Below are 18,047 nucleotides of genomic sequence, written 5' to 3'. Positions count from 1 at the left end.
CTCAGAATCTAAAATGAAATATTAGAAATGTATCACTGTGTGTGTAATGAAGCTTTGAAGTTACTTTCAAAATGAAAAACTGAAATAAATAAACTTTAGAAATAAGATTTACCTGTGAAACAATAAAAAAATAATTTCCCAGAAATTCTGAAAGCAAGATAAAAAAAAAAACAGTAAAATTGAGTAGTATGAAAGCAGTATGTGCATGATTGTATCCTTTTTAAGTTGCATCGGTCTATTTTTCTTTAATTAGCATAACTTTAAACCTTAACAAAACTTAAGACCTGCTCTGAAACCCTTTCCATTTGCTTCTTTGACATCACATTTCATTCTGCATACTGCAGTTTTAAACTCATTTCAATAGAATAAAAATCAACAGACTGAAAGTGTTTTAAAGTAGAAATTCATATTTATTACAACAGTCAAATAAGAGGCCAAATACAATGTGTCTGATCTGTTTTACTCTTATTTCACAGAAATAAGATTTCAAAAAACACAGGACACAACCTAATATTCATGAAATGGTGAAAAACATGAAACACAAACAGTAACAAGACCTCAGATGAGGATCCTCTCCTCCTTCATCGACAAAACAAAAATAAAATCAATTTTGTTTTGCTTTCCGTTACTTACCGTCTCTCGGTTGTCAAACTATCAAATGGGGAAGGCAAACACTGAACAAATGAGGCAGGCAAATGGAAAAAAAAAAAATCAATATCTGTATTTAGTGGAATAATCCTTGGGAGACACCACTAAGCCTCTTCCTTTCCGCGCTCCTCGGTACACTGTTTCAACAATGTCTATCATCTCCTGCTTGTCCTCTATGATCCAGTTGATCTTGTTGTTGTTACCAGTGCCCAGATCAATCATGATGTGTTTGTTCCTGGGAAACAGAAACGTCATCGTTTAACACCAGGAGACGGAAGCTGTGTCAGCGGTTGCCGCGAGCCGTCAACCGTCCATTCAACCGTCCCGTCACAAACGCTCACACTCGGAGAATGACCTACCTGAAGAAGAACATGGCGGTGCAGGGGTCGTACAATTCATACATTTTGTTGAAATCGGGCACTTCTGTGATGTCCACGAGGTAAATGACAGCAAAGTTTTTGACCTGGCCAAAAGAAAGGAAAGTTGATAGAAAATTGTGTCCAACAAAACTAGCAGAAAGGTAGAAAAAAGACAAGTTATAAAGTAAAAGTTAACTATGACAGTGTTAAAAAATAGGGGTGAACTGACAAGTCTGTCTTAATTTCCTTAATTTTGGGGAGATCGGAAAAAACTCGAGAAAGTGATCCTATCTAACTCCTCAAAGGTCTTTAGCAACTTCAGTGATCAGCCGGAAAACTGCAAGCTAATAAAAACTCAGTAACGAGTTTTGTAGAAGCTAAAAATAGCAGCAAAATCTTACAAGTTTGCCCGTTAAAACTAAATACAAAGGAATGAACATACATTATTCAATAAATGCCTGAATGAAATGGATGAAGGTCCTTACATCTGGTTGTACACAAACCTAAATATTTCCACCTCAGGTGTAAAAGCAACCAGAAATCCTTATTGATTATTCTCAAACAGCCCTGAGAACCAAATGCTCTAAATGTGCAAATGCTTATAATTTATATATTTGAGAAATGTGGTGCAAAGGTCAATTTTACAGAGTAGTGGGTCTAGGAAATGAGTCAATAAGAGTTATAGCCTTCCTGCAAGACTTCGTGCGACACGTAACATGTCTCATGTTCAGCTTGTTTCCTTTGAGGCCATACACGTATTAATTATGTAGAAATATATTGGCTCCGTGGCTGATAGACTTCCTGAGTTGTGAAGAAACAATTTGCTCATCTGGCTTGAAGCAAAAATTGTTTACTTCAGATTTCAATCATAGAATCTCATTAAAAAACTGATAACTTCTACTGTTACAAAGCACAGGAATCCCCGAGATAAGAGTTTTCTTCTTTAGAAATCTTATGTGAAAAATATATTCTAACATTTATCTATTAAACGTGACACTTTTAAATGTTTAGCATGGTCTCTAATAAAAGATTTACGGTTTTGTGCATCTAATCTTCCCTTTAGTTTATTTAAACAGAGGTTGATACCTTGTGTACGAACCGTACCTCTAAACAAACCAGTTTACAAATTAAATGACTAAAAAATGGCCACAAAATACTGACTCACGTATCTCTAATGAGATGTCAGCTACATGATGACTACCAGTTATTAATCAGAAGTACGTAAGAAACAGCAACCTCTGCTGGCGTTACTGTGTCTCGTAACAAAAAACGTCTAAATGTAGCAGTAACTGAAATGTTTCACATAAATATGTATAGTACAGTGAACAGCGGGTTTGACCTGACAACACGAAGTTAAACCCGTTTCAAAAACCAATAAACCAGCAGGTTATTCTAGGGAGCAAACTTTGGATGCTGCTCCGACGTGACGTTGATGGCAAAGACGTCAACAAACTAATCAAACCTTTTCAGCGATGCTGTAAAGAACCTCGTCCATCTTCATACACGTTGGGTCCCAGTCGTGTCCGAAGCGGATGACCAGGACTCGGTCCTCCTCAGATAGGATGGCTTGGTCCACCTGCCAGCCATTGTGGAGATGTGGCAACATGTACGACATCTTGATCCAAGAAAGTGATTTCCAACCTGTAGATCAGTACATGCGAGTTTTAAGGTTGAAGGGGAGACAGACGGACATGAAACAAACATAATGCACTGGTCTGAGTAGCGAAACACAAGGAAGCTAAACATAGCTAGCGCTGGGTAATGTTAGCTGAGGAAAAATCTGGAAGAAACGGAAAAGAAACCCCAGAGGAAGCACAAGCCTGACCAAATTAATAGAAAAACTCACCTTAAATTAACAAGTGAGTGTTAAGTATCGAAATAAACGCCTAACTACTGAGTAAAGTAATACAGTAAGGTTAAAAAAAAAGCTATTTGTTGTTGAATGTTGCGTCTTGGACGTCTCGTCGCGTCAAACAAACGTCCCAGTAAGAGCGATGACGTCATCAAACTAGCGACAAGGTCTTTATATGTACGTCTTGTTTTTATATATAGGCTATATAACTATTTTTGAACTTTTCAAACTCTGAAAAGGTTTTAGTAAACAAGTTTTTTTTAATTGTTCGCATTAAAACTTTTTAAATAACAGTTGTTGAACAGTTTTTATTTTTTATTTAATTTTTTTTTTTTAAATTGAGGTCGAAGGGGCAATGTTTCAGTAACTTACAAATTGTAAAAAGCCAACAGTGGCATAGAAAAAAACATTTCGGTTCTATCCAAAAATATTCATCAATAATATAAATATACACATTCAGGAATACTTAGACTCTGCTTAACCTGTACATTCACATTTGAATGTGGACCACACTGTTCTAAGTTGTGATTGGTTGAAATATTTTTGGGCAAATTTTCAAATTATACATAAATCACTAAAATCTAATGTAAGGCAAACTAAACTGGATAAAACCCATCTTTGCGTATTTAAGAAACAGCAGAGATGTATATTTAAAAGTTGGGCAATAAAACCAATTTAAAATAAAAAAAAATTAAGGTTTAAAAAGACTGTCAGCTTTTATTAGCAATAAAAGGAACACTTTTTTGGTCAAATGCAACATTTAATTGAAACAATCTCTTTTCGGCAGGGGTGGGGAAAAAAATCAAAGGGCACTTTTTATTTCAAATAAAATCCTCCCTGGTGGCATAATTATTTAATCATATTTAAATGTCCTGATACTTCTTACATTTCCTAATAATCTGGACTCTAAAAAGGCTAAAAAGTAAAACGGGCACAATAGGTCTTCCACCATAAATATTTTGTTGTTGTGAGATTACACATTGAAATCATTTTTAGGTCTTATCAGGCAGCGGTGCCAGGAAATTTGTCTGTGCCAGTATATTGTAGCATCTAAATTATTTGACCCCGTTTGAAATTTTCTCTCCAAAGACAAAGAACATTCACTCCTGCATTCTTTAATAATCAAGGGCTTATTTAATTCAACGCATATGGTACACGGAACCCTAAAACAGTTCTTTCACCAGAAAAAAGACAAACATAAAAACATTTATTGTTGTGCGATTCATTACAGTACAAACAGGAGAGAACGACAGACAACGGACAGGCTCAAAGGTTAAAGAAAACTTTCCAGTCTATGACATAGCAGCACATTATGGCACTCCTCAGAGCAAGTATAAATCACCATTAGATATGTCTGAACCTTTCTTTAGCTTCAAAACTACAACTACACAGTCACATCACTGTGCTACCAAATGGTCACATGATTAATGGAACTCAACAATTTCATGTTAGACAATTTGGTTTAGGAGACATGATTGTTTAACAAAGGACACCGGTAGCCAATTTGAAAAAAACAAAATAAAATAAAAATTGGACCTACTCACTGACTAGCATCAACATAGCAATCAATCCCTTAAAGCATATATACGCTTCGCTTGAAATTCTGTTTGGCTAATTTTCATATTGCACAACATCAACATTCTGCCACTAAGCCGAAACCCCCTTCCATCCCGTTGGATAGACAGGTCCACCACCGCGAAGACGCACCCTGACCCACATAACTGTCTGGATCAGAACCCAGCTTCCACTTCAGGCCGACAGATGGTGATAAGGAAAATTCACGGAAATCGGAGAGGAGAAGAAGAAGAAGACGTCTCCGGTTGTGGCTCTTGCAACATCGCAGCATAGTAGAGGGAAACATCCAAAGTCCATCGGTGTTTGGTGAGGCAATAAGAGGAATCCTGCGTGTCGTAACGTCCCGCAGACCCTGAGGAAAAGTGTGTCGTTTCACCGGACCAGGCAGCTGTTGGGATAAGGTCAGGGTGCACAGTCAGCCTCGACGATGAACTGCTGAATGAAGCTGCGCTTCTGCAGCTCCTAGTCGGCGGGATGCTCCGGACAGGAGCGATTCACCTGAAACCACTCGTCTATGCACCTGCAAAAAAAAAAAAACAATGCAAAAAAAACAAGAGGTAATTAATATCTTGTATCTAATGAAAAATAAACGTTAGAATTACAGACTGAGCCATTCCTTTTGTTTTAAGAATCTCTTTACATGGACACTAAACTGCTCCTGATATCCTGAAAGGCCTTGATAGCAGTTCAGGTTAGTTAGCTAGTTAGCTAGCCTGAGTAATGCTTGGAAACATTCACCTGGAACGCCCTCCAGAGTCAAATTTACCACTAGGAAACCGGGAGCGACTCCAACTATCGCCAGTTACAACTTGTAAAGCCGACTTTGCGTTTCAATATGGCCGCTCCACCCATTAACAGCAGCAATCTTCAGTGGAAACATGTTTATTTTACGAGACAGGCAGGTAGGAGTGCGTCTAAAATCGATGTTATACGTAGCTTCTGCAGCTCTAAACTGAACATATTAAACCTTCTGTTTGCATGTGGAAAATAAAAATGATGTTCGTAACAAGTGCCACAAACAACATCTATGGATGTCGCCATATTGAAGTGCAGCCTTCTCTGACCAGGTAACTGGAGCAAAGCGTTAGCTACCAGTAAAGAACATTACTGACATGTCTCTTTTGGACACCCAGTCCTTACTACATGTGTTTGATACAGGAAGAAAAAATATTTTAGACACTATATGCTGCAATAAATCTTTCCAACATTTACACTTCCCTCATTCCATTTAACCTATTTTACTTTATCAATCGGTTTATCTTGTTCAGATGGAACTACACTAGTTCATAAGGAACTGAACTAGTTTATGAGGAGACTCTTACTTCAGAGGCTGATTCTGGATCTTGTGATTGAAAACTTCAGAGTAATTGCTTTGGTTGCTAGGGAATTATATCGTTGTCACTCCCATTATTTTGTGATCCATCTCAGGATAAAAGATTGGAAAGATGATGAAACAGGCGGTCTGATTCTGATCACGAATCCGGAGGATCTCTAGAGCCTCGTCTGGCTCCTTCTTTTTCTACTTTCCTCATAATTGGCAGATATTTTTGGGGCAGCTCATTCTCGTCTTGCAACAGGAAGTGAAAACGGTACGGACCCGGACTCTTGTCGGGTATCTGATGGTCGAATGAGAATCTTGAAAGGAGTCCAAATGTAAGGTGTCAATCGTTTATCAGTTTTGGAGAAAATCTTTGTGACTTTAATTAGATTCAGTCAGCAACTGATTTGCAGTATTGGTAAATGAATAATAGACTGAAAGGGTGTCTATATGGTTGATTGGAGTCTTGCTCCACTTAACTATGGCCTATCGCAAGGGTTGGCATACTAACAAGATATGTCTAATTTTCCTTTGGGATTAAGAAAGTATTTTGAATTTGATTTGAGAGCAGAGGACCAGGCCTTCATCTTTCTGTTAACAACATGCAGTCACTGAGGATGCAATAAACAAACTCACTTTCTCTCTTTTCACTTCCACATATTTGAGTGTTTTTACCCTTTGTGGTAGATGCAGAGGCAGGGCAGCCTGGCAATGGTGTCTCCCTGCTCCAGATCGTCTAAGCAGATCGTACATTCACCGGAGTCTCTCGATAGGATGTCCTCTGAGAAAGAGACAAAACGCGCAAACTGAGCACAGAGCTACACAACGCACCAAAAAACAAAAACTAAAATCAATCAATCAATCAATCAATCAATCAAGTACTTTGCATCATAAACACACACACGCACAAAAAGAACCTCTTGGCGTTCACGTTTCATCTCCTTAAAGAGGTTGTGAGCAGTTCCAGAAACAACAAGGGAACAGATAAATGTCTCGGAATGGCCTAGTTCAAGTGCCCATCTCGGATCAAATGAGACAGAATAAGCTTTAGATATTTTTGTTTCATGAAAACAAATCTGAGTTTTGGAGTTTAACTGACTGCCATCAATCTTTTTTGTTTTTTAATATAATTTAAAAAATAATAATAAAAAGTGCAGCTCTTCTGAAAGAAATGAAGCCATAATTAAGTGTCCTACTTTTTTCATGTTGTTGTATTTTGTTTACAGAATTTTAAATGAAGGTCAATACTTTTGCAGCAGCCTGTATCTGATCGTTTTAAGTACTCCAACAGGTTCCATCATATACAAAATTTAGCTTTACTTCATATTGTAGTACTACTCTTTTTTTATTCTTAATGTTGTCAGTCAGCTTAAAAGTAAAATATCCTCTGATCATTTCCTGTCCTTTTGTTCTCTCCTATTTATATAAAAAAGTACACACCAACTAAGCATATTTTAGTATTTTTAATATAAAAATCTTCCATTTGTTTTTTAATTTAAATGTAACTGATTCTGTAAATGAGCTGGGTTCATCTGTCAGAGAATACAAAAAAATAAAGGTTTTCAAACTGCATGTGGGCTTTATCAGAGTGAAACAAAAGGCAGGCCAATCAAAAAGTTCTTACGTACAAAGTCTAGCGCAGGTAAAGAACGAAGCAGCAGTTGTGCCGATCTTCCACATCTGCATGGCCACGATTAGCTGATTGACGCCATTCAGCAGATGCTCTGGATTTGCACATTTATCAGCCACATGCATACCGCAGTGGGCGTGTGCGCGAATAAGCAAATGCGGCGCCGCAAAATTAAAGAGGAATCCACCGCCGCTGGCATTCAGGCAAACAGCGACGACCCGACGAAAGAGGCCCGCACCTCGCGCTGCACAGTGCAACCGTCTGCTTCTGATGTTTTCTAAACGTCTTTCCTGTGCGTCGCTTCGTGCAGGTGCTGCTCGCGCTGCTCTGACATGCAGCTGCGTCATGCATTTGTATTGGTTTTCTCTTTCATCTCTTTCTTGTGGGTTGGCAAAACGCAAAGAGTAAAATTTCTTGATGATTTTAATTGTGTCAAGCCGCAATCGCAAAGCAATGTTTACCTGGAGTGAGATTGTCGTCCAATTTTGAGTGTTTCTAGATGTGCGAGTCAAAACGTAGCTTTTTCTGCTGTGTTTTTCCACATACTGAGTTTGTATTGTGCAAATTCCACATATGCAGATGACGATTCGCTCTGGTCTTAAGGACCATTGATATCCTACAAAGGACTGATACAGAGTTCCAGCCTGCAAGAGCCCGAGGCCACAAACTGAGTTGCATGACAAAAATATCTTCAAAGAGAGAAAGGGAGTTGAGGGGGAAAGTTCTTCATCGACAATTATGCACCCATCCGACTGTATGCGTCAACACTGGATTGACTTTTTGCCTAAATGAAGCCGTGTTGTCTAGATACCAACTAAACAAAATGAAATTTCAGTTTTAGCTAGTGCCTACATTCAGAGACAACTGACTTTTAAGGGTCGACTAGTGCATTCTGGGACTTCTCCAATTGAGTCTGTGGATTTTTGGCTGTGCTTTGCATTCAAGATGCATTTGGGGGGCTGAAGTTGAGTGTCTGTGGAAATTCACATAAAAATATTTCTATGAGTAACATGCCAGTGAGCACTAGGTAGTGCAATACCCAGTGGTGGGCACACTTCTGCTAACCTGGAGCTAGTTTTCTGTTTAGCACTTTTGCTAGCTTTAAAAAACGTTTAGCGTGCTTAGCTTCCCCTAAATGAATCAATTGTTTTAGTTTGCTGTTCTGTAACAGCTGGCTGACACTGGTGTTAAAGTTTTGATCATTGACTGTTAAGAATACTTCAAACAGTAAGACGATGTCGATATTAATGCTCATGTTTTCAAAAAAGAACAAGATATAAACACAAGTACAATATCTATGAGCTTTATAGAAAGTATTATAGCATTGAAATTAAATTGGTACTCAAGGGTTTTAGTCTTGTAAGGGCAGATATAATTTGAAACTACCGCTTTAGCATTTATTGATAATTACTGGTTTAGGGTTAGCGCAGCTAAACTTTTAGCTAGCTAGCGGTAATTTGACCGGATAATCAGAAAGATTGCTTTATGGGCCCTCTAATGGTAACTACAAAGATATAGCTGCTATTCCCCATAGCCAAAGCATTAATATCATACAAACACTATGCTTCTTTATTGTTTTTGCAACCACCTTCTGCTTTTTTTTCCTGCAACAGCCTGGGTTTCCCAATGTTCCCTCTAGTTGTTGTTTTTGATACTTCGGCACAAACATGAACAAGTACAGCAAATCGAAGATGGATCTTCACGGGTCTGAGGTTGGGGAGTAAAAGTATGTCTGGCTTATCGGTTATTGTGGGTTCAGAACTGCTCCAGCACACTTGAATCAAATAAATGGCTCCTTATCAGGCCTCGGCAGAACTCGATAACATGGTCAGGATGTAATTCAACCACTTGATTAGCTCGCACTGGTTGTGCAAGCTAATCATAAGTAATCAGTTTCTTCAACTGTTGAACAAAACATTCTGATGCTGTTGAAGAAAATTCAAACACTGATTAAAATTAAAGTCAGCTTACATGTTGTTCTGTCTCTCTAAAGCAGGAAGGAGAAGATAAAAAAAACTCGTCACGTCTGCTGTATCATAACAGAAAACTACTGTCAGAACCGCTCCCCTCCCCCCGCGCCAGAACGTACTGTTGTAGGTAAGGCGTGTTTTGCTGAAGCACACAAGCAGGTGCTTCTCTATTTCATCTGCCGCCATAAACTTGGAGCAAACAGGACAGTGGAACCCTGAAAGTACAAAACACAAAAGCACAAAGAACATTAGGACCCATAATCAACAATTAAAAAACCTTTAATAATCCCCATGGGACATTCAAGTGACAGCTGTGGGCAGGAACCATCTCCAGTAGCAGTCTGTGTTACAGCACATCTTATTTATCATCTGGCTGAAGATGATATGTTGTTGCATGACAGTCTACTAAGGAAGATGCTCAGGTTTGTAGCTCTATCTATAAATTGATGCGTAACAGTTAGCATGTGTTAGATCTATGACTTGACTTAAAATACGTAGCAATGTTAGACAAAATTACATAATGTGAGCTGTCTGAAGTTTGTTTTCTTATCAAACTTCTATCCAATTTTATTTACAAGTTTTCAATTATGCTTCGTGCCGCTTTTTTCCACATAAAACCACAAACTTTCTTCTGTTGCAAGAAAATTTGTGGTTTTAATGTAGCAAAATGTCTGCCAGTTGAAAAGTTGCTTTTGCAAGTTACTGTACGGGACATATCAGATATCATTTCGGATCTTCCATGTTCTGCTCCAAGCAAAGATTATTAAGCCAAGAGCCACTCAACCTGAGACAGACTGGCCTCTTTTTAGAAGAAGAAATGCAGAGTTTGTCCTGCCATCACTGCGCCTGGCGTCTCCCTCATGCGTGTGTCATGCGTTTATGAGGGACTCCGTAAAGTCAGCGTGAGGCCCGTTAGGTCACATGGTTCTCATCGGTGGGGGCAAAGGTTACAAATGAGTTCATCAGTGATTAGACTTCCTCATTACCTCTACCAGTAACTTCAGACACAAAAAAAAACGTGGAGAGAGAGACAGAGATCAGTTGGATTATTATGGATGTCGTTTGTAAAAGCGTAGCAGCGTTTCCTCTTTCAGCCCCATGACCGTCACAGAACGAGCTCCCTCGCCTTCCTTCCCCCCCCGCTCCCGCTTTGTTGTGCTCGGATCTGGAGACTCCCACTAGTTCAGGAGAAACGGCTAAACCTGCCGATTCAGGAAATTTGAGTGCATCCTGCGAATTTCACTCCGTGTTTGTGTGTGTCCGTGTCAGGCAATGTGTAACCAGCAGGAAACGCTTATCTGTTGACCTACATAGTCCTCTCTTCCCTCTCAGAGCAAAAAAAAAAAAAAAGAAAAAAAAAAGCGCAGGCCTGTTTTGCACAACAGAGGAGAAGCAGAAGAAGGAAGACAAAGGGCAACGCGGCACAGCGGCCGCAGAGCCACCTGTGGCTGCGATAAATGTGCAGGAGGGCTAAACAAAGGGTTCAGTCATCATACAGCTTTTAAACGGATCCAGGTATCGAATGTCAAATGGAAAAATACCAAGCAGTCGGGACTGCAACCGTAACATCTAATGATTGTGAGTAAGAGGTCACAAGATAGCGAGTCCATGAGATGAAGAGAAGATTTTTAGCCATGTTTTGGGGTAAACAGAGACTCTGTCAATCACGTTTTAACGACAGTGCAGAATTATTTGATCCAGACCAAATCCAGGGTCCCGAAGACTTCACAAAGAAGAGAAAAAATAAAATAATAATAATCACAATAAAAATACAATGCAGAGTTTGAAGTAAAAAAAGTTTGTCTTAAATTTGCAAAAAAGCACACATGCATGACATTTTTTTTTTGTAATTTTTCTTTTAACCAGATTACCAGAAAACATAAGATTTCAATGACATAAAAAAGTTTCACTAGTTTGGGAAACTATATCTGTAAATACTTTTAAATAGACAAAAATAAGATCACACTTTTTTTAACTAATTTAAAATAGAAGCTACAGTTTGACTCAATGGGACGTAGGTCAATGTTTCCTCAAACAACAACAACAAAAAACTGCTATTTAGCAAGGCCTAGGAAATTTCTTCACACAAATCTGCTTTTGAGTAAAAGGTGGTTAACCTTTGAGGTACTACCTACTACGGAAATAATATGAATGCAAAAAAGGTCATTAAATAAAAGAGATTTTGTGTTGTACCTTAAATTTTCCCTTTGAAGATTTTTCCCCTTTATTTTTTTCCATGGCTAGTGCTGGGTAATAAAATGACCTCAGTATTTGAATAAGGAATACATTAAAATAGCAATTTAATAGTTTTAGTAATCCGCATGAGAGGCGACATGTGGTTAACCAGGAAGTACGTGGGCTTCACATAAAGCCACAAAAACAGCCAATCACAGGGGAGATGTTGGCCGTTTTCCAGAAGAAGAATCCATGCTAATATTAGTAGCATGATCTGGTGGTTTAAAAAAAGGAAAAAGAACGTGGTTCAGTTTTTCTCTGAACAAATATAAGCCAATTTCAGATTTCTACCACAAACAGGTCCAGCAACACAACGAGCCTTACAGTATTTTCATAAATTGAGTTAAAAACTGTGATTTTTACTTTTTGAAACACATTCTCATCAGTTGAGTTTCTCCATTTTAATTTCTTTTTTTTTTTCTTTCATTTTGGACAATAGGCCGAAATCAATCTGATAATGGTCATCTGCAACGGGCTGGAAATCAGCTACTGTCCGTTTGCTGTGAGAGAGGCTGATTGACAGACTCCGCCCACCACGTGTGCGGTCAACAATAGTCGCCCCACTGCTGCTAACTTCACAACTTTGTCTCTACATTTAGCAGTTTTCAAGACAAAAACAAAGAGTGTGTTGATCAAAATCAGAATTGTCGGTGTAGACTTCTTAAAAATTGGTGATCGGTCAAAAAATTGCGATCGGTGCACACCCCAAGTTGTCATAGTTACCAAACATTTTCTATACATTGTGTAAAACCCAGCCTGATGATGGCCTCATCAAACTGATGAGGACTTCTTCAATATGTTGTAAGCAAGTGTTGTTGATCATTATGTCAACAGAACAACTCAAGATCGAAAGAACTACTTCCTATTATTATTTCCGCCCCCCCCCCCCCAAAAAAAAAGCTAAACCATATACATATAAAACAAGTTTAAACTATTCACCAACATGTCCGGACATGTTCTTAATACTGGATTCACTTTGGCTAAAAAAATATGTCATTTTAATATCTCAAAGTTTCTGGGTGTGAGATCTTATTACATCAACAATCCCGAAGGGTACAAAATGGGCAGGTTTTCCTATGGTTTAAAATGATTTTAATGTGACGCTAGTGACTAAACACAGCACTGCCCCCTCCACCTGTTGCCTTCCACTGCAGGTTAGCTGGCTGAAACAAAGTTAGTCCTTTTCTCTCCCTTAACAGAAAGTCAAATTCAGCAGTTTGGAAATATTTGTGTGAGAAACTAATGAAGCGTCACGGATCACTAGGTAATGATACTCAAAAGACTTTGTTTAAAATCTTTAATCTCATGTTGACCGCAAGAGTGTCAAAACATCTGACAGAATTTGTTGAGCCAATTATAAAGACAGGAAGTAAATGCAGTTCTATTCCATGAAATAAAAAAAAACAGCAGTGTTGTGAGGTATGGTTGTTCAAAGTACAGATTAGAGTGAAAAAGATCAAATAATTGACGTAAAACGATGCACCAGATAGATATACATTCAGCTCCCCTATGTAAGTGAGATTCCCTCCGTCTTCCAGAGATTGTTTTTGTTATGATTGTGCAATCTGTGGTCGGGGACCTTACCTCCCAGCAGGCGAGGGGACAGGTGAGACGGTAAGGACCCTATGAACAGCCGGTGCGCCTCTGGGGGCAGCTGGCCCTCATCCCCGTCTGGGCCATCCAGACCCTGATGGTGTGACCCCGACCTTCTGCCGGTCGGGATCCTCATCCCGGAGTTGGTGGGCCCTCCGCCCGTGTACCGGATCCGCGGGCCGTCGGGTCCGTTTGTGTACCTAAACCCCGTGATCTCGTCCGCCGCGGCTGAGTTTCCAGACGGGAGGTCTGAGCTTGAGTAAGCCCGAGTTCTACTATCAAAAGCGGGGCTGCTCTGCTTGGCCCCCATGCCGGTCTCTTTTTTGCAGGTTTTGTTGTTATTGTTGTTGTTGTTTTACGCTGGAAAGTTTGGCGTATTTCAGCCGCGACACATGTTCACGGTGAGTTCAGAAGAGCTGACACTAACAAAGGAAATAAGAGACACGCTGGAGCAGGGCGAGACCGTCGAGGTTGTCCAACATCTCAGGAGTTTTTCCTACGGTGCGCTCCGTGCGTAAAGTGCGCACTCTCAGCACATTCAACTTGATATTCAATTGTTCTGTTTTTCTCCTCCGTTAGCGGAGCCCTTCCCCTTTTTTCAACAAAGAAATGAAGAAGGGAAAAACAAAAAAACTCTAATGAGCCCCACGCCTCCACTCCCTGCGCCGCAGCCGAACGCAGGAACGCAAATGTTTGCGTAAAGCTCGTCTGGTCCAAGTTTGTTTTTGAGCTTAACTGCGGCCGTCGGGAAGGAAAAATAAAAACAGGGATTGCCCTCCTCCACCACCTTCTGTGGCGGGGCGCTTGAGTCAAGTGCACTTATAGAAGTCAAATAAACAAGGTCCGCCTTTCAAAATAAAAGCGTTAAATATGGAAACGTGAACAGTAAAGTTGGCAGTTTAGGTCTCTTGTCCTGGCAACATTTTCTCTCTGGAGTTCTGGTCCACTGCAGTTCCTCCAGATGTTAATATTTAGTTAGCAAGCTAGATATTTAGCCTCAAACTAGATATTTAGCTTTAAATTAAATATTTAGCCAGCAAGCTATTATTTAACTTCAAATTAAATTTAGTTTACTTTAAATATTTTTGCTTCAAACTAAACTTAGTTTAAAGCTAAATAATAGCTTGCTGAATAAATATTTTGCTTCAAGCTAAATAGTTAATCTGCTAACTAAAAGTTAGAAATTTAGCTTGCTAAGTAAATATTGTCAACAGAAGTTGGAGGATAAATATTTACCTTGTTGTCTAAATATTTCATTTGGAAATAATTGGAAATAAATTGCTAACTAAATATTTAGTTTGAAGCTACTTGCTCGCTAAATATTTAATTTGGAGTGAGATATTTAGTTTTCAAAACTAAATATTTAGCTTGCTAATTAAATATTATTTTGAAACTGACATTTATAAATTAATTAAAAACACGAAGAAATTCTGACTTTAAAAAAATGAAACATTACCTGTAACTGTAACCCTGCATGCTGCAAGGGGCAATCAAAGTTGGTTAGATACTATTAAATGAAGCGTGACAACTTGCAAATAAAAAAACAGTTTGAATTTATGACAGAAGGATGTTATTTTATTTAAAAGTAGCTATACAAAGCCCCAAATTTAGTAAAACAATAGTATTGGTATAAAGTTGTGTTGTGTGCTTCGTTTTCTTTATTATGACTGATGGCTTCTCTTGTAATGTGGTAATTATGTAAAGTGATCATCATGTGATGTTTGGAAAATTTGGATCTGTATAAAAACTGTAGGAAAACAATGGAAATTGGACTGCTGTGAGCACTTTCCAACCTTTGTGCCTTTATTTTGAAAGCCAACCTTTACATCCGGTTATTCCTCCACCTTGACGAAGCTCCGCGAGGCTGCACGTCAGGTGCCACGTGACGTCAGCTCCAATAATATTAGCAGGCTGTTGGCAGAGCAGTAGGTCGAGGGTCCTCAACTGGAACCTGAAAAGTCCCTTAGTGTCCGTTTTGGTCCCAATAACATTCAAACACACCGTCGAGAGACTCAGTTCACACCGTTTATTGACCAATGTCACACACGTCAGAGGACAGAGGATATACTGCATGGAAAACATTCAAACAGGCAAATTATGATGATGATGATGATGATGATGATGATGATGATAAAACATTTACGAGTCAAAGTAACTTGGCAGAGGAGCCGTTAATCCTTTGTGTTGACCTAGCTGTAGAAAGCTAAAGGAAGTCTTGCAGTGCATTGACTGAGATTTGAACTGAAAGTTGTGTTATGGAAGGCAAGGGGTCAAAAACGCATAACTTTTCATGTGACTTGTATGTTAAATGTTGTTTGCGTGAAACAACGTGTTTGCACATTGTCTGTGTATTAAGCACACATCAACAACATTTGCCTTCAACCAACCACTCAAGAAACATCACTGACTTGGATAGATCTAAGAAACAAGGGAAACTCAGGAGCCCCAATATTTTAATGAATTTTTAAATCAATATGTTGTCATTTTAAGCTCATATTACTGTGTGATGTATAATCTAATAGTTATTCGTGTAGGAAACTATGACGCACCAATGCCATGGCCCCCATTGCTAATGTAATCCTCAACTCCATGTATGTCAGACGTAACTAACTTGCTTTAATCACATCTCCACATCCAAACCTGACATGCCATGCTGGATGAGTTAGGAACTTTTAAGAAATTTTTACAAACAAAGATAATTTTTGGAAACTCTTAAAAGCCTAAAGACCTTGCAGGTAATGCACACTATTAATCTATTGTTATTATGGTAGGGCACGCCAGATTTTCTGTAGTTTACACAACCTCTTAAATACAGTAAATGGCGTAGAAACATTGAAGACACATGAAAGTCACAAGTTTTTGGCCTGATAGCGTTCCACACAAACCGGGTGGTCAACAGTATCTAGTTACTCCTTCCTCCCATGCTCTCCAGGGGTGTGTGGGTGTGTCCTTTGTAAGCCTATTCTGAAGAACCCCTAAATGAGATAACAGATTGAAAACATTTCATGAAAAAGAAAGGAATTTTGGGAAGCTTTACAAGGGTTATCTCCTCAGGTGGTGCCCAGGAAGAGAGGCACACCTCGGACCAATAGGAAGACTACAACATTCAAGAGGCTGGGTGTCGCATGGTGACGAGACACCCAAATAAGGAAGGATTAAAGCTGCAGCACAGGCTATTATTGTGACAGTCATAAGATAGCAACAGTGGTCAAAAAGATCTTCAACTTGTAACTGATTTTTGATGCACAGCTTTACAAACATTAACAAACACTTTAAAATGATCCATGCTACTAGGAAAAGCTGTAGAGTTTTCTAGTCCACACAAAGGAGCGATTGCATCAAGGGAATCACCTTAACCTATTTGACTGCGTTTATGTTAGATGTTGCTAGCGTGAATCTGTGTCACGACTAACTGCACGTTATTTCCTCACTTCCCTTTCTCTTTCCTGCACCTGCTAGACCTTTGCTTTCACGTAGCCACAAACTGTCAGTTTTTCCCCCATGTTATTGGTTATTTGTGCGTCATTTATGTCAGACTGGCTGAAAAAGTTAGCAATCTGCCACATTCGCCTCCACAGGTCGGGGTTGGCATGGAGGGTGGGGTGCGTATTGCCGTAACATCTGAATGTTTTTCTGCATAACAAAGCTGATATAATATTGCTGTGCTGTGGAACTTTAACTAACCAGACTGTGAATGATTATAACTCGTACATGGCTACAGCTCACATAACCCCAAAGCATAAGAGTGGTGTGTGTATATGTTTGTGTATATATGTTTGTGTTTGTACTTAGTTGTGTAGCCTAATTAGGATCTTTTGGTATAATTAAACCTATGTCCCCATAAAACAAATATTTATGGGGACCAATGTCCCCATAAGTCCCCATAAGTCCAAAAGAGACTCATGGGAACCAAACTCTTTGGGGAGTTACGTGTGGGGTGGGCCCCCTTTTTTAGGGTTTAGTTAGATTGAGAGGTATGGTGTGAATCCAGTTTTGGTTGGGTTTAGGATTGCAAATATACTGGTAATTGTAAGGGTAAGGGTTGTTGGTAAGGCTAGGCATAAATGTCATTATACTAAAATGAATGGAAGTCAATACAAAGTCCTAACATATGTGAAAATGCAAACTTTTGTGTGTGTCTTTTAGAAAAGTACGGGGTGGGGGAGGTCAACAAAGTGCAGTCTTTGGAAAGCAAAGCCACTGAAACATTCAAGAACAAGGTGGTGAGAGTTCAGCATGTCAACTATAAGTTTGCAAGAGTGTGTGCTGTTAAGTGAGCTAACGTATCAAGGCCCAAGTCTTCAGGAGCAGTCGTGCCCAGGCTCGGGGGTCCTCTCAGCGGGTCGTCACTGCTGGCTGACCCCCATCTGCTGGTGGTCAGACCCAGGCTCCCCCTCCATGTCTGCATGGTAGTGCTCAAAGCTGTCATCTTCAATGTCTGGAAGACCTAGCAGCTAAAAGACCAACGAGAGGGGCACAGTAGAGTGTTAGCAGTAGGGATGAGCCAGTATGAGAAATTCATATAATTAACACAAAGTTTGATGATAAAAAAAATGTTTGAATGTGCAGCAAGCTTTTTTTTTATTTTACCAAGACTGTTTTTTGTTTTTCACATATTCCCTTCTTTAGAGCAGATAACTTTGACAGGACATTTGTTTTTAAGCCCACTTGTAGTAATGGTAGAGTATAAAGTTTGACATAAATACCAACAATAGAGAGACAGGGTAAAAAAAGATTAACATTGATGTATTTTTATATTGTAGTCAAAATTTAAGAATGGTGTTTGGTATTGGATCTTTTGAATTTTGCCATTTTAGTCTCTTTTTGTATTATATATATATATATATATATATATATATATATATTG

The 18,047-nt window shown here is 39.1% G+C and overlaps 3 protein-coding genes across 3 annotated transcripts in view; all 3 read right to left on the bottom strand.

Annotated features, from left to right (window-relative positions):
• Window positions 1–387: 387 nt before the first annotated feature.
• On the bottom strand, window positions 388–2,998 carry txnl4a (thioredoxin-like 4A). The gene is made up of 4 exons (XM_008421475.1): window positions 2,854–2,998; window positions 2,470–2,648; window positions 1,008–1,111; window positions 388–883 (listed from the first exon to the last, which is right to left on the bottom strand). Exons 2-4 carry the CDS (start codon window positions 2,620–2,622, stop codon window positions 712–714), a joined length of 429 nt encoding a protein of 142 aa, XP_008419697.1. The 5' UTR covers window positions 2,623–2,648; window positions 2,854–2,998; the 3' UTR covers window positions 388–711.
• Window positions 2,999–4,051: 1,053 nt separating this feature from the next.
• On the bottom strand, window positions 4,052–13,993 carry LOC103472093 (E3 ubiquitin-protein ligase ZNRF2). The gene is made up of 4 exons (XM_008421474.2): window positions 13,172–13,993; window positions 9,472–9,567; window positions 6,428–6,533; window positions 4,052–4,954 (listed from the first exon to the last, which is right to left on the bottom strand). The coding sequence occupies exons 1-4, from the start codon at window positions 13,488–13,490 to the stop codon at window positions 4,897–4,899; spliced, it is 579 nt and encodes a 192-aa protein (XP_008419696.1). The 5' UTR covers window positions 13,491–13,993; the 3' UTR covers window positions 4,052–4,896.
• Window positions 13,994–15,191: 1,198 nt separating this feature from the next.
• Window positions 15,192–18,047, bottom strand: part of mturn (maturin, neural progenitor differentiation regulator homolog (Xenopus)) — an 11,472-nt gene continuing 8,616 nt past the window's right edge. The window contains exon 3 of the mRNA XM_008421473.2: window positions 15,192–17,634. Coding sequence (XP_008419695.1) covers window positions 17,527–17,634 — 108 coding nt within the window. The 3' untranslated portion in view covers window positions 15,192–17,526. The remainder of the gene's footprint in view (window positions 17,635–18,047) is intronic.

The sequence above is a fragment of the Poecilia reticulata genome, linkage group LG11 (genome assembly GCF_000633615.1).
Source record: "Poecilia reticulata strain Guanapo linkage group LG11, Guppy_female_1.0+MT, whole genome shotgun sequence".
Classification (NCBI taxonomy): domain Eukaryota; kingdom Metazoa; phylum Chordata; class Actinopteri; order Cyprinodontiformes; family Poeciliidae; genus Poecilia; species Poecilia reticulata.
The sequence above is the reverse complement of the archived record's forward strand: the minus strand, read 5'-3'. Positions and strand labels throughout refer to the sequence as shown.